At 36.3% G+C, this 17,074-nt stretch overlaps 2 protein-coding genes across 3 annotated transcripts in view; one reads left to right on the top strand and one right to left on the bottom strand.

Moving 5' to 3' along the window:
* Nucleotides 1-3,068, bottom strand: part of LOC139871886 (probable protein phosphatase 2C 9) — a 4,020-nt gene extending 952 nt beyond the window's left edge. Inside the window, exons 1-4 of one of the 2 annotated variants that reach the window (XM_071859634.1) lie at nucleotides 2,873-3,068; nucleotides 2,720-2,794; nucleotides 1,422-1,661; nucleotides 646-922 (exon numbers count right to left, since the gene is read on the bottom strand). In XM_071859634.1, coding sequence (XP_071715735.1) covers nucleotides 646-922; nucleotides 1,422-1,661; nucleotides 2,720-2,752 — 550 coding nt within the window. In that variant the 5' untranslated portion in view covers nucleotides 2,753-2,794; nucleotides 2,873-3,068. The remainder of the gene's footprint in view (nucleotides 1-645; nucleotides 923-1,421; nucleotides 1,662-2,719; nucleotides 2,795-2,872) is intronic. The other variant, XM_071859635.1, reaches the window with a different exon arrangement.
* A 743-nt stretch (nucleotides 3,069-3,811) lies between these two features.
* LOC139871121 (uncharacterized) lies at nucleotides 3,812-4,654 on the top strand. Its single transcript, XM_071858858.1, has one exon. It carries the CDS (start codon nucleotides 3,812-3,814, stop codon nucleotides 4,652-4,654), a length of 843 nt encoding a protein of 280 aa, XP_071714959.1.
* Nucleotides 4,655-17,074: the final 12,420 nt, after the last annotated feature.

The following is a 17,074-nucleotide window of genomic DNA, read 5'->3' as shown; positions in this document are numbered from 1 at the left end:
AAAGACAACATTTAATTTTTTTTTTATAAAGAAAAACTTAAAATCAGCTCAAAAACTTTATTAAACACTAACTAAAAAGTAAAACGCATCTATAAGGCTTCAAACTTTCAATTTGGAGCCCACTTGGAATTGGTCATAAATTTACTAGTAACTGGGCCACTTGTATGGGTCCAGGGCAAACCAAGTTTAATCAGTAGATCTGCACTAATTGAAAACACCCTTCTTAACTCCAACTTGGCTGTATAGGCGTGGTATACTGTATAGGCTCGGCCCTTTAATAATTACTGTAATAGTCAAAGTCTCCTCACCTAAAGACCGTCTGACAGCCAGACAGGTTGAATAGTCTCATTTACACCACTAGAGGTGGCAAACAGGGCGGGTCGTACGGGTTTGAGTCATGAAGTATACTTTTAAATCTGGTCAAGCACATCGGGTCAGGATGTTCATAAACACTTTTGGGTCTAATGTTTACTGAATATGATAGCTTAATTAACATGCAAAATTTAATAAAAAAAACCATATTATCATAATAACAATCTAACTTTCTAAATAAACTTTGAGTGAATTTCAACCCATTTAAACAATTTCCATTTAATACCCATCTGAAATAACAATATAGCCAAGAACGACAAAATTATTGTTTACCTGGCATGTTTGAGACGAAACCTCCTTTATTTTCAATACTGCCCCTTTCCATATTGGGCTCATGATCAATACTCATCTGAATTGCTTTCCCTCTTTTAGAAAGTACGGCGCGTGAATCTCCGACATTTGCGACCCATAACTTACGCCCGTCGATGAGAATTGCGGTAACTGCAGTGGACCCACCTCTTCCAAGGTCAGGATTGTGTGAAAGAATCGCTTGGTCGGTTCTTTCATAGGCTTTCGAGATTGAACGGTTTGGATCCGTCCAGAATTCACCCTGCAGTAACACAAAAAACATCATATTGTCAAAAAAAAAAAAAAAAAAAAAAAAATTGAAAATTACTCCATACCCATTTTTTTATTTTTTTCCATGGTCCTTGAGAACTTTGAAAATTTTATAAATTAAAGTGAGTACACATGCGCATGATGAGCGAATATATGACACTCTATAACAAAAGTGAGTACATATGCACATGATGAGCGAATATATCACGCGCTCAATATATATGTGCAGTACAAGCGAACAACATGACGCACACGAAAAACAAAAAAGGAAGTTGTACGACAAACGTGCATACGTATGTACGACACATACGTCAACTATCATATCCATTTCACCTTAACTTTTCCATGCACCTTAATCTCATAGAATTTAGATAAAACACTCGGAGTACATTTCCCTTATGAGATTAGAAACGGTGGCTCTCATACTAATTAAAATTCTAATTTTTCATATAAACTTTTTTATTAACTTGTTCGACTAATGGAATGTTTACCTCCTTTATGATATTGGAGAACAAATGTTTTTGAAGATACGCAGGCACGCTATGCCCTAGATGACCATCATATATCGCAAAGAGTCCAAGCTCACGCCCTTGATGAGGAATAAATTTGGCGACATGGTAGTCTTCCATTGGATGATTAGCCTTCCCTTTAACTAAGGTGAACCCATATTTAACCGACCCTTGCGGGCCTCGTCCCTTGCCCGACCCGTTTGATGCCTGCCCTCCTGCAAGCTAAAGTTGAGAAGACAACACATGTTAGTCGTCTAATAGTTATTCTAAGCTTACATATATGCTAATTTACATCACATTTTCTTTATTAGTCAAATTTGTGAAGAAGTAGGATTTCTATATGGTTGCGTTTCACATGCGTAAACATGAAAGTCAACATGAAATAGTCTAACGATCAAACATGCAATATAGGGTGTTAAGATTATTACGCGATTACTTTACATAGCTATTAATCGTTTGTTATATTTCCTGATGCATCAAATGGATAATTAATACACGAAATTAATATCATATTACAACATAAACTTCAAATTGCATGTCAAGAAATGGTGTATTCTGATCATGATGGTAAAACAACATTAATCATGGTCTCACTTTGTAGGAAAATTCATAATGTGCTTAAATAGTAAGTCATTTATCACATGTCGCATTGCTCGAATTGGCGGAAAACATTCAGATCAGTATCCATGAAAAGCCATGTTCATTCCATTATATAATCTCACAAGTCAAGCAGTTGACTTTCCATAGCAATTTTTGATCAATTTTTTTGAATGATTATAAATTTAGGCTTGTCTATACAATACAATAAAGTGAGGTAACATTAAACGATTGATAAGATTTCACGTCATAGCATTACACTCATGAAATAAGTTTAAGACCATGACCGTAAAACGACAATACTCGTGATCTCATACAATAGAAAACCCTACATGAGCCGCAATAGCGGCTTAACCATCACAAACGACAACCTGGAATTGGCAACTGAAATCAAACCAGAATAAACCAAATTTGAATAATTCAAAAGCTTACAAGGATATCATAATCCAATAATATCACATATCCAACAGCTTGACTTTGAATTTTATTAAGTTGGTCAAAATTTGAAGTCTAATTAGATAAAAACCCTAATTAAAGCTTTGAACTTTCTTTAAAAGATTAAAAACAATTCACTTAGCCAGTTTATTTGATACCATGCTTATATTCAACAAGATATAATCAAAGAACACTTTTAAGCTAAAAATGAAATTGAAAACAAGTAATAAAGAGGGATAAATCTTCACCTGTGAAACAGAATTGCCACATAAATTACCCATTTAGTACTTCAGCTTCTCAAACCAACCTGAAAAAATAGCCAACTAAATTAATTATAATAAAAAAATTCAATAAAAAGGGAAATTATATGATCATCATCCAAAATTAACATGCCCACTAACCCCATCAACAAATTCACAAGCTTTAAAACTTTTCTTGAAAAAATTACAAATGGGTACCCTTAATTCAAACTCACTGATCGCTTATCTTCTCAAACATTACAAAATATAATAAAATAGATGTAAGTGTTCTAAGTGAAAGACTATATAACTGCTCAAGAAAGATGGGTTCTTTGAATCCTTAATAAGAAATAAGAATAAGAATGGCTGCAATGGGCTTTAGGCTGCCTATATTATGCCCCTTATTTTGACTTTTTCCTCCTCTTTCTAATTTATACTCCGTAATAAATAATTATTATATACTTTATTGTTATTTTATTTATTTCTTTATTAGTTAATCATTCAACACAGTTTATGTCTTTTGATTCTCACACACTAATTGAGTATTATTAGAAGAGTAAAAGGTTAAAATAGGTGTGTGAGGATCAAAAAAGTGTGTGTGAGAATCATCCCCCTTTATCTCTAGATAAAACATACACAATTTTAAAAAAATACATATTAATTTATAATTTTTTATTACATTTATCTATTTTTTTGTCTTACATAAAAGTGGATAATTAGTTTGGTACAACTCAATAATAAATACCGGACAATAAAGACGGAGTATGGAACATAGGTAGTATTTATTTTTTATTTTTAAGATATATATATATATATATATATATATATATATATATATATATATATATATATATATATATATATATATATATATATATATATAATCATGAGACAACAAGTAGAGAGGAGAAAGCATATAATATTCATCTTGTGATTGTTATAATTTTGGACATAATAATTATTCACTAGTGTTATAACTCAATAAATATTAAACAAGGAACAAAAGGTTTAAAAATATTTATTTTGATCAAAATTTATTAAATCTCACTTCTTTTTTTATACATTAGCATTGATTTTTGGGATGAATTATGGCCTGGGGAAATGGTTCTTAAAGACAAATTTAATAGGCTTTACAGACTTCACACAAATAAATTTGCCACAATTCTAGACCGGGCGAGATGCGAGGGTGGGAACTTTCATGCCACGTGGTGTTGGTCCCGCGATATCTCGGGGAGATTGGTCGGGGACCTCACCACTCTTACTAATCTTTTATCTAGTTTTGTCCCGTGTAGCTCAGGTAAAGAAGAATGGTCATGGTCTTGGAGTAAGGATGGCTCGTTTTCGGTTCACAAGCTTACGGATATTCTGGTCCGGAGCAGCCCTGACATCGCAACCGTGAGCATAAAGTCGCTGCGCAACAAACTGGTCCCCCTCAAAGTTGAGTTGTTTATTTGGCGTACTCGACACAAAAGGTTACCTACAAGAGTTGAACTCGACAAGAGAGGTATGGACTTGGGTACGGTACGTTGTCCGGTTTGTGACAATGGTTTGGAATCAGTAGAGCACTCCATCATCTTATGCACGTTCGCTTTTGACATTTGGAATCGTGTCTATGATTGGTGGAAGCTCGGCCCTTTTACAAACTTGGGTATAAATGAATCTTTTCTTGGAAATGGATATAACTTCACCTCCGACTTGGGAAAACTGTTGTGGCAAGCTACGGAATGGGTTACGGGATACATGATTTGGAAAAGTAGGAATGCTTTCACTTTCACTAAGATAAAACCGACATGCGCAATGGTATTTAAAGACATCCAACTTAAATGCTTCGAATGGTTCTCTAATAGGATCAAAGGTACCAATATTGAATGGGATGTCTGGCTTGCAAATCCACGAGGTTATGATTCGCTAGCTTTATCGTCTAGGAGATTCGGGATAGGTTAATTAATTGTTCTCCACGCAGGTTTTTTGCCTCACTCCTGGAGTAGTCGTTTTGGTCGAGAGAATTTGAGGTGGATCAGGGGGCTTTGTCGTTGAATTGCCAACACTGTGTTCTGTCCCCACTCTAGCTTGTTTAGTTAATTCTTCTCAAGTCCAATCTCGACCTTAATGATAATGAACGGACTACGGCGTTTTCCTGCACACTTGTGGAGTCTTACTATCTCGGTTATATATTTGTCGTTTTGTTTTCCTAGATGTAGTTCCGTTTTTGTAAGCGTGACATTATTTTAATTATTTCGTGTTGATATATATAATACATACTTTCTTTGCCGTTAAAAAAAAGATATAATATTCAATAGATAACTGAAAGCTATTTAATCACCACAAGATGAAAGTTACCTTAAAAATTCGGTTTTTTTAAAATGATACAGTACTATAACATTCATCATATTAATGTTATTGATTTTCAATATAATATTCATCTATTAGTTATTAATGCTATAATTCACAAAAAATAATTAATCAGTGTGGTTTAACATTCAAAGCGTGAAATTTCACTTTCTATTCTATTATTTTTATACTTGCATTGATTTTCATATAATATTCACTAAATGAATGTTACCAATTTCATTTTCCCCTCAAAATTTTTTACTTCCTTCAAATCATGGCCCTTATATATATATATATATATATATATATATATATATATATATATATATATATATATATATATATATATATATATATAAATTTTTGAGGGAAAAAGGGAATTGGAACATTCATTTAGTGAATTTATATACGAGATTCACAAAAATGGTGAGAATTACGAGAACTTTTAACTTTCATAGTTTTTATGCATTTAAATGCAACAAATTACATGCAAATGTTAATTAATACTCATATCATTAACAAACATATGTTTATTAGCATAAATTAAATGTTAAATTGTTAATTATATGAAATGTTCACATGTACCACAAACAAATATGTACATGTGAACACGAAACTATATATTTAATTATATAGGTAAAATATTAGTTTTTTCAAACTATTTTATGTTAATTCTTACTTTACATCAACATTTATGGGTGATTCAATGTACTTACGTATAAAGGTCTTTATAAATTAAAATTTCTCACAGTTCTTTATAAAATTATATAATCAAACAGTGTGCTCCAACAACTTCTTATTACCATTATATAACTTCACAATGTGCTCCAACAAATTCCATATAGGTTCACTTCACTTAAACCTATTTCATTCATCAAACACGAGTATAAAATAAACTAACACAAATATTATTCAATATTAAGATTACAAACATTATATTTTAACACCTGAACTAACGATCCAACAATCTGTTCTAACTCGTTATGAATTTAACAAGTTTAGTTGCGCAACACGTATCTTTACGTAGAAGGAAATACGATTAATTTATTATATACAGAGTGAAGGACGAAACTTAGTGAGGGTAGAACAGGCTTTTTTCCCGATAAAAATAATATTTGTAGCACTTTGAGTTATGAGCGTCTGGGCTTTTGAATCAATTATATCGGTGTCCGTATGAAGAAGATATGATGAAACGGTGATACATTGCAGATTCAACGAGCTTTCACCATTTTTGTTCATATATCTTTCATACGGACTCCGATTTAGTTGTTTTAAAAGTAAAAACGTTTGTAATTCTAAGAATTTTTATGTTCATATTCATAATTTTATTTTGAAGTTTAACTGAATATAACAATGATTTTGACCCCAATGAGCAAGTTTAACCTCTAATTATATAATATAGTGATTCCACCTTTCAATAAATAAGTTCAAGCTCTGTCATTATACTAACTAACAAATAAATAACAAATTACAATAGGAATGTAGATTATGGTATCAGATAAAAAAGATGCATTATGTTGTTTCTACACTCCATCAAATTTTTCCAGATCATGCATGATCGGTGTATATGTCATTACATCATCTTTGAACTGAAAGTTAATAAATCTTTGTAGATGACGTGTCGTTTATATAAATTAATCAGTTTTTATGATGTGGGGATTTGAACTTTCGACGTTTCTATTATTTATTTCTATTTAAGGTATATATTTTTCCAAATGGAGTATATGTTCTCCAACTATATATAGTATTGTTCTTTTCATTTCAAAGTTTACCACCTCTATAATGTAACAAGCCTAAAATCAAACAATATTGATATTTGGCTGTATAATAAATTTATAAATTTGTTCAGTATGCTATTATTTATATACAGCCAGAGGCGGAGACATTCCTTAAATAGGCAAATTATAATGTATTAAAACTTGCAAATTAATTGTCAACATCCTCTAATTGTGAGTACTAGCCTTTCTTAAATGTGAATAATATATAAATTTTTTCATTCTTCTATCCAGTTCTATATGGAGTATATGATATCTGTATTGATATTTAATTTTCTCGATTTGCTTCCCTTATTCGTAAATCCTGGCTTCACTTCCGTATACAGTATACATACACTATTAGGAGACGAGAAGTGTTAATGATTTTAATCAAGTGTTCTCTTGAGAACAAAGAAACTGAAAAATGAATAAACGGTATCATTTTTATATCAATATTAATAATGAAATTACCAATATGGACAAAAGAAACCGTAACTAAGGGCAATTCTAGCTCAAATGTTGAACAATCAAAATTCCACAAACTTTAAACCCAAGCCAAATATAAACAATTTTTACCCATTTTTCTATGTTTTTCTTTCTTCAAACACACATAATCACCACATACACACAAGTCACCAACACGACAAAGGGGAGTTGCAGAACGGTGGTTCTCGACAATCTGAAACCCGATAACCGACGCATTTCTCTTCCACTCCGTATGCTTTAATCTCAATCAAGGAAGCGTAATGTATTCATATTTCATATAAATGTTTAATTTAAATAATAGATATTTCTGTTTACTAAATTTTTGAATCAAATGAAAGTATTAAATGATAAGGAGTATATGTTTGTAAATATTGTGTTTGTCCTTGAAATATCACAATTGATTACATGAAGATACAAGACTAGACATCAATGAACATTATATACATGATGTGCCGTTAACTTCTAATTAACTTAATGAGTTGATTATCGATGTTTATCGATATTTCTTGTTACATTTTACATTATATATGTTCTACTACTTTAGTATTTTACAAGAGTTCTTGAACTCAACTTTATTGAGGTAGATATGGAAGAATGATGAAATATTGTGGTTGGTTGGTGGTAGCGGATCTAACAATAGATCTATCGTCACATCATGAATTACGTGCTACCTAGACCGGTCATACGCATTCAAGTTGGACATTACAAATCAGACGCGATGTTATCGAAAAGGAAAACGTATGTATGTATGTATGTACCAATGAAACTTCCTAATGATTTATGTACGGTTCGTATCTTTACTAATAATTACGTATTTTATATCGATAAAGCTTAACTGCTTAATGACCTTTATTTAAGGAAAAATTGTTTGAAAATTTGTTGAACTTTCACCAAATTTGTATGCATACAACTTTCAGATATCATATTGTATGCATTCAACTTTTAAATCTTTACTATAGACGATGTGATAGGATCTTAGAATCAATCTAACTCGACCTAGAGGCGGAATAACACTAGAATGAGGGCAAAGTCGAATATATAAGGGTTTGCGGGTTCGTATGATGTAACAGACTGAAACCCGGGCTAGTTGTAAGTTGTCTATTTTGCCCTTAGGGTTTGTGCTTAGTCTTAAGTGCTTTATTTTAATTATTTAATTAGTGTTTTATTATATTTGTGCTGTGACCAGTTTCTGACAAGGGTCCCAGAACAGGTTTGTTTATTTTAATTGGACCAACGAGTTACTTAATCATGTGCGAAAGATTTCAGATAACTGGTAAATACCCGTGTGTGATGGGGTATTGTGTTTTAACACAAATAAAAGCTAGTGACCAGCTCATTTCTTGAGGTTTCCTGAACCTTCCTCTCACTCACACATTCACCTAACCTCAACTTCACCATTTTCATCTCAACCCTAAATCATTTGATCTCGAATTGAAGCTTGATTTTGGTGTCAAAACGTTCCTTGTGTCATTGTGATTCAAACAAGGTAAGGTTTGTAAGATTTCATGATCGAATCTGTTATTAAATGGGGTTTTAAGTTAGTTTTTGTTAAAATGGGGTATTGTGTCAAATTGGTATAAATTGATGTTATTTATGTTTGAATGTTGTGGGTTTATGTTCCAAAAAGTTTAGTGTACGAGTTGTGTTCAGTTTTGAGGTCAAAAACGTGTCCAAAGTCGAGATTTGGTGATTTTGGGTTAAAACCCGTCACTTTGCTGCTGTTGCAGCTGATGAACTACCTTCGGCTGATGGTCGTTGACCATCGACCGATGGTGAGGGACGATCGGCCGGTGGACAAGACCATCGACCGATGGTGTATGATTTCTGACCAGCTGATGTAATTTTGACGGTCGACCAATTGGGGGAGACCATCGATCGATGGTGTGTTGACGATCGACCGATGGATGGGACCATCGACCGATGGTCTTTGGCAGTGAAAATTTTACTAAGTGTTTAATTATAGCTCTTATGCTGTCCGTGTTTTTCATGATTTTCAGGATGTAAATTCTGAAAATGCATAAGTGTTAAGTAGACCTTTTGTGGCGCTTTTTGTGACTGATTTTCTGTACTGTGCTGTTTTATGTTAACGGACAGAAACTAACTTGATTTGCCTTATGTTCAGGTGATAAGGATAAGGAAGTCGCTCAGTGATAGATTATCTGAGCTAGTTGCTGGTATTCGGTGAGTGGGTCTATCTACGGATAGAGTTTAAGTAGCATATCATGCTACTGTGGTTGACTCTTTTACCATGCATAGTGTAGGAATTGCTATGATAGAATAATATCGTTTGCCTGATATTGTATGTGAATTATGTGTACACTGTGTGAATGGCACCGGTCGGGCCTAGGGAGACTGGGGACTCGAGACCGTGCCTAGGAGAGGTTAGAGTCCGTATGAGGTCAACCGTGCCAAGGGGAGGTTGGGTCCATAGGCTACTGATTGTGGAGTATAGTGTGAATGATGCATCCCCTGCATCTGGATAACTATACTGTGAATTGAGTAGCAGGGACTATCGGTAGACTCAGGCCCGATCAGCTGAGAGTCGTGTGCTCGTACAAGTCACCGATCCTTGTATTGTCTTATTGTATGCTAGTTGGTAGTTAGCAAGTGTTGTTGTTAGTATATATCTTGTGTGTGGCTTAAGCTATATCTGTTAGATAGATTCCATTCACTTAGCGGTGCGCTAATCCCCCACATGTTTCCCCCTTTGCAGGTTTAGGTACTGCTAGTCGGGATGGGTATGGATGCAGAAGACATGTTTGACAACCCTACTCTGATGTGGACTTTTGTTTAAATAATGTTTTGTAATAACGTAACACTGTTGTGTAAGTTTAAACTTAATTACGGTTTAAAGTTGGTATCAGAGCAAGGTTTGGCAGCAAATACGTGCGCGTATTTTGTTCCCAAACCCTGAGGCAAGTCAAACATGTCTGTGAGAGTGGGGGCTAAGTGAATATAGGATATATGTGCGTTAGTTGTGATTGAACTAACTGATATCCACTAAGCTTTTGTGTGAGCTGTTTTGTAGCACAGGTATGGCTGATAGAAACGCAACTGGCCCATCCAACCCCGGAACATTCAGAGCACCAGAAGAGGGTGTTGAGCCTGATGATGATCAGAATAGTTACATCCTTCAATTAGAAAGCAAGCTAAAAGAGGCTGAAGACAAAATTAATGAGCTTGAATTGGCAAGGCATTCTGGAAATGATGATACAACACCTGGATTCCCAACCGCGCAATCCCAAACGATACCTAATGTGCACCAGAACCAGTTTCAGAATCAAATACCTAACCAATATTATATGCCACCGCAAAACACTTTTACTTACCAAAATCCCATGATGATGAACCCGTACCAAATATAAATATTTCAACAACACTACATGCAACCACCCAAAAGGTGTACTTATAAGAACTTCCGTGATTGCAAACCCTCCGAGTTTTCTGGAAGTACTGATCCGACCGTAACTCTCAATTGGTTGCGAGAAATTGAAAGGGTATTTGAAGCGTGCCAGTGTGAACCCGAGCTGAAAGTGACATATGCTAGTCGATTGTTGAAAGGTAGGGCTATGATTTGGTGGGATTCTTTGATATCCAGTATACCGAAAGAACAAGTGAGTATGATCACATGGGAGCAGTTTCATGGAAAGGTGTGTGAACAGTATTGTAATCCGTTTGATATGAACCGAATCAAGACTGAATTTCTTGAAATGAAGATGACACCTCAAATGACGATCGATGAGGTAGTAGAGAAGTATATGGATAAACTGAGGTTTGTACAACAATGGATGCCGGACGAAGCGTCTCGTATCCAGCATTTTGTTAATATAATTCTGCCAGAGTACCGAACTTTCGTTAGAACAGCTACATCATTGTCTCAAGCTATTGTGATGGCTAAGATGGTAGAAAGTGATGTTCAGGCTGCCAGGAATAGAATGTTTGGTAATGTGCTACAACAAGGTGGGCAAGTATCTATACAATCAGGATCTAAATCCAAGAAGTCTAGTGGGTTTAAATCGAAGGGTAAAAGTGGTCAGATTAGTTCTGGATCTTGATCAGGTAAAGGGAATTGGTGTCACACGTGTCGATCTTCTCACAGTGGTCAGTGTTCTGAGGCTACAAGAAGATGCTTAAAGTGTGGTGTTGTTGGGCATGAGTCTTCAGCATGTCCGTATCCAAATAGTGTGTGTTGGAGTTGTCACAAACCAAGGCATCGTGCGGTTAGTTGTCCGTCGAAGAGTGGTAGTTCCGGGGCAGGGTCAGGGGCGCGTTCAGCATCAGCCGTAGGGTCAACTGCCTCGAGTGGGCAGAAGAGGAAGAACCCTCTGACAGCAGAGGCTAGAGCTTTTCAGATATCGGTTGAGAATGCTGTGGCAACCGACGAAGTGATCACCGGTATGTTTCTAATCAACTCAATACCTGCTCGCGTATTGTTTGATTGTGGTGCCAATAGGTGTTTTATGTCCCTAGATTTCTGTGCTAAGTTGAAATTACCAGTTACTGTGTTACCCAAGCCGGTTAGTGTAGAAGTAGCCGATGGTAAGATCACACCCGTCACAACATATGTGTCTGGGGTTTGTATAGAGATCGAAGGGAAGTCTTTCCCGGTGACTTGTTTAGTGTTACCTATTCCTAGCTTTGATGTAGTATTAGGAATGGATTGGCTGAGCTCGCTTAGGGCTAATATTAAGTGTGATAGGAAAATGATTACCTTTCGTTCGACCGATGGAACCCGTGTTGTGGCCCGATGGGAGCGGGGTGGGTATAATTTTTCGTTGATAACCATGACGAAAGCGAAAAAGTCGATAGCAAAGGGTTGCGATTCGTTTCTTACGTATGTGATTGATGCGAAGAAAGAAAAGAGAACGGTGGCCGATATTCCAGTAGTATCAGAATTTCCCGAAGTGTTCCCAGATGAGTTACCAGATCTGCCGCCGGTAAGGCAAGTCGAATATAAGATTGAGTTGGTTCCTGGAACAACTCCAGTTGCAAAAGCTCCATACCGATTAGCACTGTCTGAAATCTGTGAAATGATGTCACATATTCAAGAGTTATTAGATCGTGGGTTTATCCGACCGAGTTCTTCACCGTGGGGTGCTCCGGTATTGTTTGTTAAAAAGAAAGATGGGACAATGCGTATGTGTATTGATTATCGTGAATTGAACAAAAGAACAGTGAAAAATAAGTATCCATTACCTCGAATAGACGATTTGTTCGATCAGTTACAGGGTGCTTCATTCTTTTCCAAGATAGATTTACGATCCGGGTATCATCAGGTTCGTGTTGCTGAATCAGATATACCGAAAACAGCGTTCAGAACTAGGTATGGTCATTATGAATTTCTTGTCATGCCGTTTGGGTTGACGAATGCGCCGGCAGTCTTCATGGATCTAATGAATAGAGTGTGTCGTCAATTCTTAGATAAGTTTGTGATTGTGTTTATTGACGACATATTGGTGTATTCGAAAATAGAGAGTGAACATGCTGAACATCTGAGATTGGTTTTGAACTTGTTGAAACGTGAGCAACTATTTGCAAAATTTTCAAAGTGTGAATTTTGGTTACGTGAAGTGCAGTTTTTGGGACATGTGATTTGTGCCGAGGGTATAAAAGTTGATCCGACAAAGTTAGAAGCGGTAATGAATTGGAATTCTCCGAAGACTCCGACTGAGGTTAAGAGTTTTCTAGGATTGGCTGGTTATTATCGCAGGTTTATCAAAGATTTTTCTAAAATAGCGGGTCCGTTGACTAAGTTGACTCGTAAAGATGTAGCCTTTCGATGGACTGATGAACAGGAAAAGGCTTTTCAGATTTTGAAACAGCTACCGTATCAGACACCAGTGTTAGCTTTACCAGAAGGTTCAGATGACTTCGTGGTATACTGTGATGCGTCATTTGCTGGGTTGGGTTGTGTATTAATGCAGAAAGATAAAGTAATCGCCAACGTCTCGCGACAGTTGAAAGTTCATGAGAAGAATTATCCAGTACATGATCTTGAAATGGCTGCAGTAGTGTTTGCTTTGAAACTGTGGAGACACTATTTGTATGAAACCCATTGTGTTATTTGTACAGATCATAAGAGTTTGCAATATATCTTCTCACAGAAAGAATTGAATATGCGTCAGAGACGGTGGCAAGAGTTGATCAAAGATTATGATTGTGAAATTAAATATCATCCGGGTAAGGCAAATGTTGTTGCAGATGCGCTAAGTCGTAAAAAGTCAAGTGAAAATGTGAAATTCCTTCATTTGAATATAACTCCAGATTTGATTAACAGTTTAAGAACCGTTCAGGCCTGTGCTTTGGAGGACAAACATATTAAATCTGAACAAATGATCAAACGAAAAATGGACTTAATTGATGACTCACGTGGACTAAAGACTTTAAACAATCTTATTTGGGTGCCTAAGCTTGGAGATTTGAGGGATTTAATCATGATAGAAGCTCACAAGTCCCGATTAACAGTACATCCGGGGTAGTAATAAGATGTATCATGATTTGAAAACAGTGTATTGGTGGCCGACAATGAAAACGGATATCGCTCAATATGTCGAAAAGTGTCATATTTGTGCTCAAGTGAAGGCAGAACATCAGAAACCTTATGGTTCGTTACGTCAGTTACAGATTTCAGAGTGGAAATGGGAACATATAACGATGGATTTTGTGACCAAACTACCAAGAACTCAGAAACGACATGATATGATTTGGGTAATAGTGGATCGTCTAACTAAAAGTGCTCATTTTCTTGCTACTCTTGAAACATCTTCATTAAGTGAGTTAGCCGAATTGTATGTGAAAGAAATAGTTAGTCGAAATGGTGTGCCGTTATTGATTGTTTCAGACAGAGATTCCAGATTTGTGTCGAATTTTTGGAATAGTCTTCAACAGAATTTGGGTACGCGTGTGAATTTAAGTACAACTTATCATCCTCAGACAGACGGTCAGAGTGAAAGAACGATACAGACTTTGGAGGATATGTTAAGGGCTTGTGTGTTAGAATACGGTGGTTCATGGGATACACATTTGCCATTGGTCGAATTCGCGTATAATAATTCATATCATTCAAGTATAGGGATGCCGCCCTATGAAATGTTCTACGGTCATCGTTGCAGAACTCCGACTTGTTGGTTAGAAGCCGGGGAGAAACAGTTTGCAGTTCCCGAAATTGTTCAAATGACAGCCGAAAAAGTTGCAATTGCACGAGAAAAGTTGAAAGCCGCTAGAGATAGGCAGAAAATGTATGCTGATCCGCGTAGACGTCCGATAACTTTTAGTGTGGGTGAACGAGTGTATCTGAAAGTTTCGCTGTGGAAAGGGGCTATCAGATTCGGTAAACGTGGTAAGTTAGCACCGAGATTTATTGGTCCGTTTCCGATCGGTGAAGTGTTGAATGATTAGACTGTGGTGTTAGATCTTCCTCCAGAGTTAGCCGGTATTCATAATACATTTAACGTATGTTACCTTCGTAAGTGTAAAGTCGACGATGAAACGCAACTTCTTCCTTTAGAAGATTTAAGGGTCGACTTGAATAAGAAATTGGTGGAAGAGCCGATCCGTGTAGTTGACCGAAAGGTGACTAAGCTGAGAAAGAAAGAGATCCCGATGGTGTTGATTGAGTGGAAGCATAGTTTGGGGTCGAATCTTACGTGGGAGACAGAAGAGTTAATGAAGACCCGTTACCTTCGTTTGTTTGACCAAGACCAGATTCTGAGGACGGAAACACTTTAAGGGGGTGGATTTGTAACAGACTGAAACCCGGGCTAGTTGTAAGTTGTCTATTTTGCCCTTAGGGTTTGTGCTTAGTCTTAAGTGCTTTATTTTAATTATTTAATTAGTGTTTTATTATATTTGTGCTGTGACCAGTTTCTGACAAGGGTCCCAGAACAGGTTTGTTTATTTTAATTGGACCTCGTTTGGGTTACCTAATCGTGTGTGAAAAATTTCAGATAACTGGTAAATACCCGTGTGTGATGGGGTATTGTGTTTTAACACAAATAAAAGCTAGTGACCAGCTCATTTCTTGAGGTTTTCTGAACCTTCCTCTCACTCACACATTCACCTAACCTCAACTTCCTCATTTTCATCTCAACCCTAAATCATTTGATCTCGAATTGAAGCTTGATTTTGGTGTCAAAACGTTCCTTATGTCATTGTGATTCAAACAAGGTAAGATTGGTAAGATTTCATGATCGAATCTGTTATTAAATGGGGTTTTAAGTTAGTTTTTGTTAAAATGGGGTTTTGTGTCAAATTGGTAGAAATTGATGTTATTTGTGTTTGAATGTTGTGGGTTTATGTTCTAAAAAGTTTAGTGTACGAGTTGTGTTCAGTTTTGAGGTCAAAAACGTGTCCAAAGTCGAGATTTGGTGATTTTGGGTTGAAACCCGTCACTTTGCTGCTGTTGCAGCTGATTAACTACCTTCGGCCGATGGTCGTTGACCATCGACCGATGGTGAGGGACGATCGGCCGGTGGACAAGACCATCGACCGATGGTGTATGATTTCTGACCAGCTGATGTAATTTTAACGGTCGACCGATTGGGGGAGACCATCGACCGATGGTGTGTTGACGATCGGCCGATGGATGGGACCATCGACCGATGGTCTTTGGCAGTGAAAATTTTACTAAGTGTTGAATTATAGCTCTTATGATGTCCGTGTTTTTTATGATTTTCAGGATGTAAATTCTGAAAATGCATAAGTGTTAAGTAGACCTTTTTGTGGCGCTTTTTGTGACTGATTTTCTGTACTGTGCTGTTTTGTGTTAACGGACAGAAACTAACTTGATTTGCCTTATGTTCAGGTGATAAGGATAAGGAAGTCGCTCAGTGATAGATTATCTGACCTAGTTGCTGGTATTCGATGAGTGGGTCTATCTACGGATAGAGTTTAAGTAGCATATCATGCTACTGTGGTTGACTCTTTTACCATGCATAGTGTAGGAATTGCTATGAAAGAATAATATCGTTTGCCTGATATTGTATGTGAATTATGTGTACAATGTGTGAATGGCACCAGTCGTGTGATGCCCCGTACAAAACCATCGTGTACGAATCATCAACAACAGGATCATTACAAGGTTAAGTACTATATGCTGTAATTAAAGAAGTTGCATTCACGATAAAAAGGTGATGTCATAACCGACATCAAATGTTTTACATTTCAAAAGTATGCTTCACTAAGTAGAAGCAAATAAATAAGTGTACGTGACCCCAAAGGTCGTTACATAACATAGTTTTAAAAGTAAATAAGTTTGAATGCAAGATAAGTAGTCATGCGATAACAACTCTAAGCAGCGGGTTCTATAGCACGACAAGTAAGACAGCGGAAGCAACCTCAAGCACCTGAGAAATACATGCTTAAAAACGTCAACACAAAGGTTGGTGAGCTATAGTTTAAGTATAACAGTAAGTAAGGTAGGCCACGAGATTTCAGTGCTACAAAGAGCGTTTCAAAACAGTATGATAAAGTATATGTTAACCGTGGGCACTTGGTAACTAACTTAACGTTTATACCCCCTGAAAGTACACTTGGCGAGTGCGTATGTTTACGAAGTATTAAACACTCGTTGACTGCTAGCGCGACTAGCCCGAGTGGGGATGTCAAACCCTATGGATCCATATCTAAGATTCGCGTTCACCGGTTCATAAACCAATGATTAAACGTTACCGAGCTAAAGGGAATGTTTCTGCCGTTATATAACCCACACATATATAAGTTTAAGTACTCGTGCCTAGTATGTAAAACATAAAATCCGCATGTATTCTCAGTTCCCAAAATAGTTAAAGTAAAA

Source organism: Rutidosis leptorrhynchoides, chromosome 10 (assembly GCF_046630445.1).
Source record: "Rutidosis leptorrhynchoides isolate AG116_Rl617_1_P2 chromosome 10, CSIRO_AGI_Rlap_v1, whole genome shotgun sequence".
NCBI lineage: Eukaryota > Viridiplantae > Streptophyta > Magnoliopsida > Asterales > Asteraceae > Rutidosis > Rutidosis leptorrhynchoides.
This window is presented reverse-complemented; position numbering and strand designations above follow the sequence as displayed.

Bases quoted from the DNA above. Each gene is read 5' to 3' on its own strand.
- LOC139871121 (XM_071858858.1), top strand. From the start codon at position 3,812: ATGGTTCTTAAAGACAAATTTAATAGGCTTTACAGACTTCACACAAAT.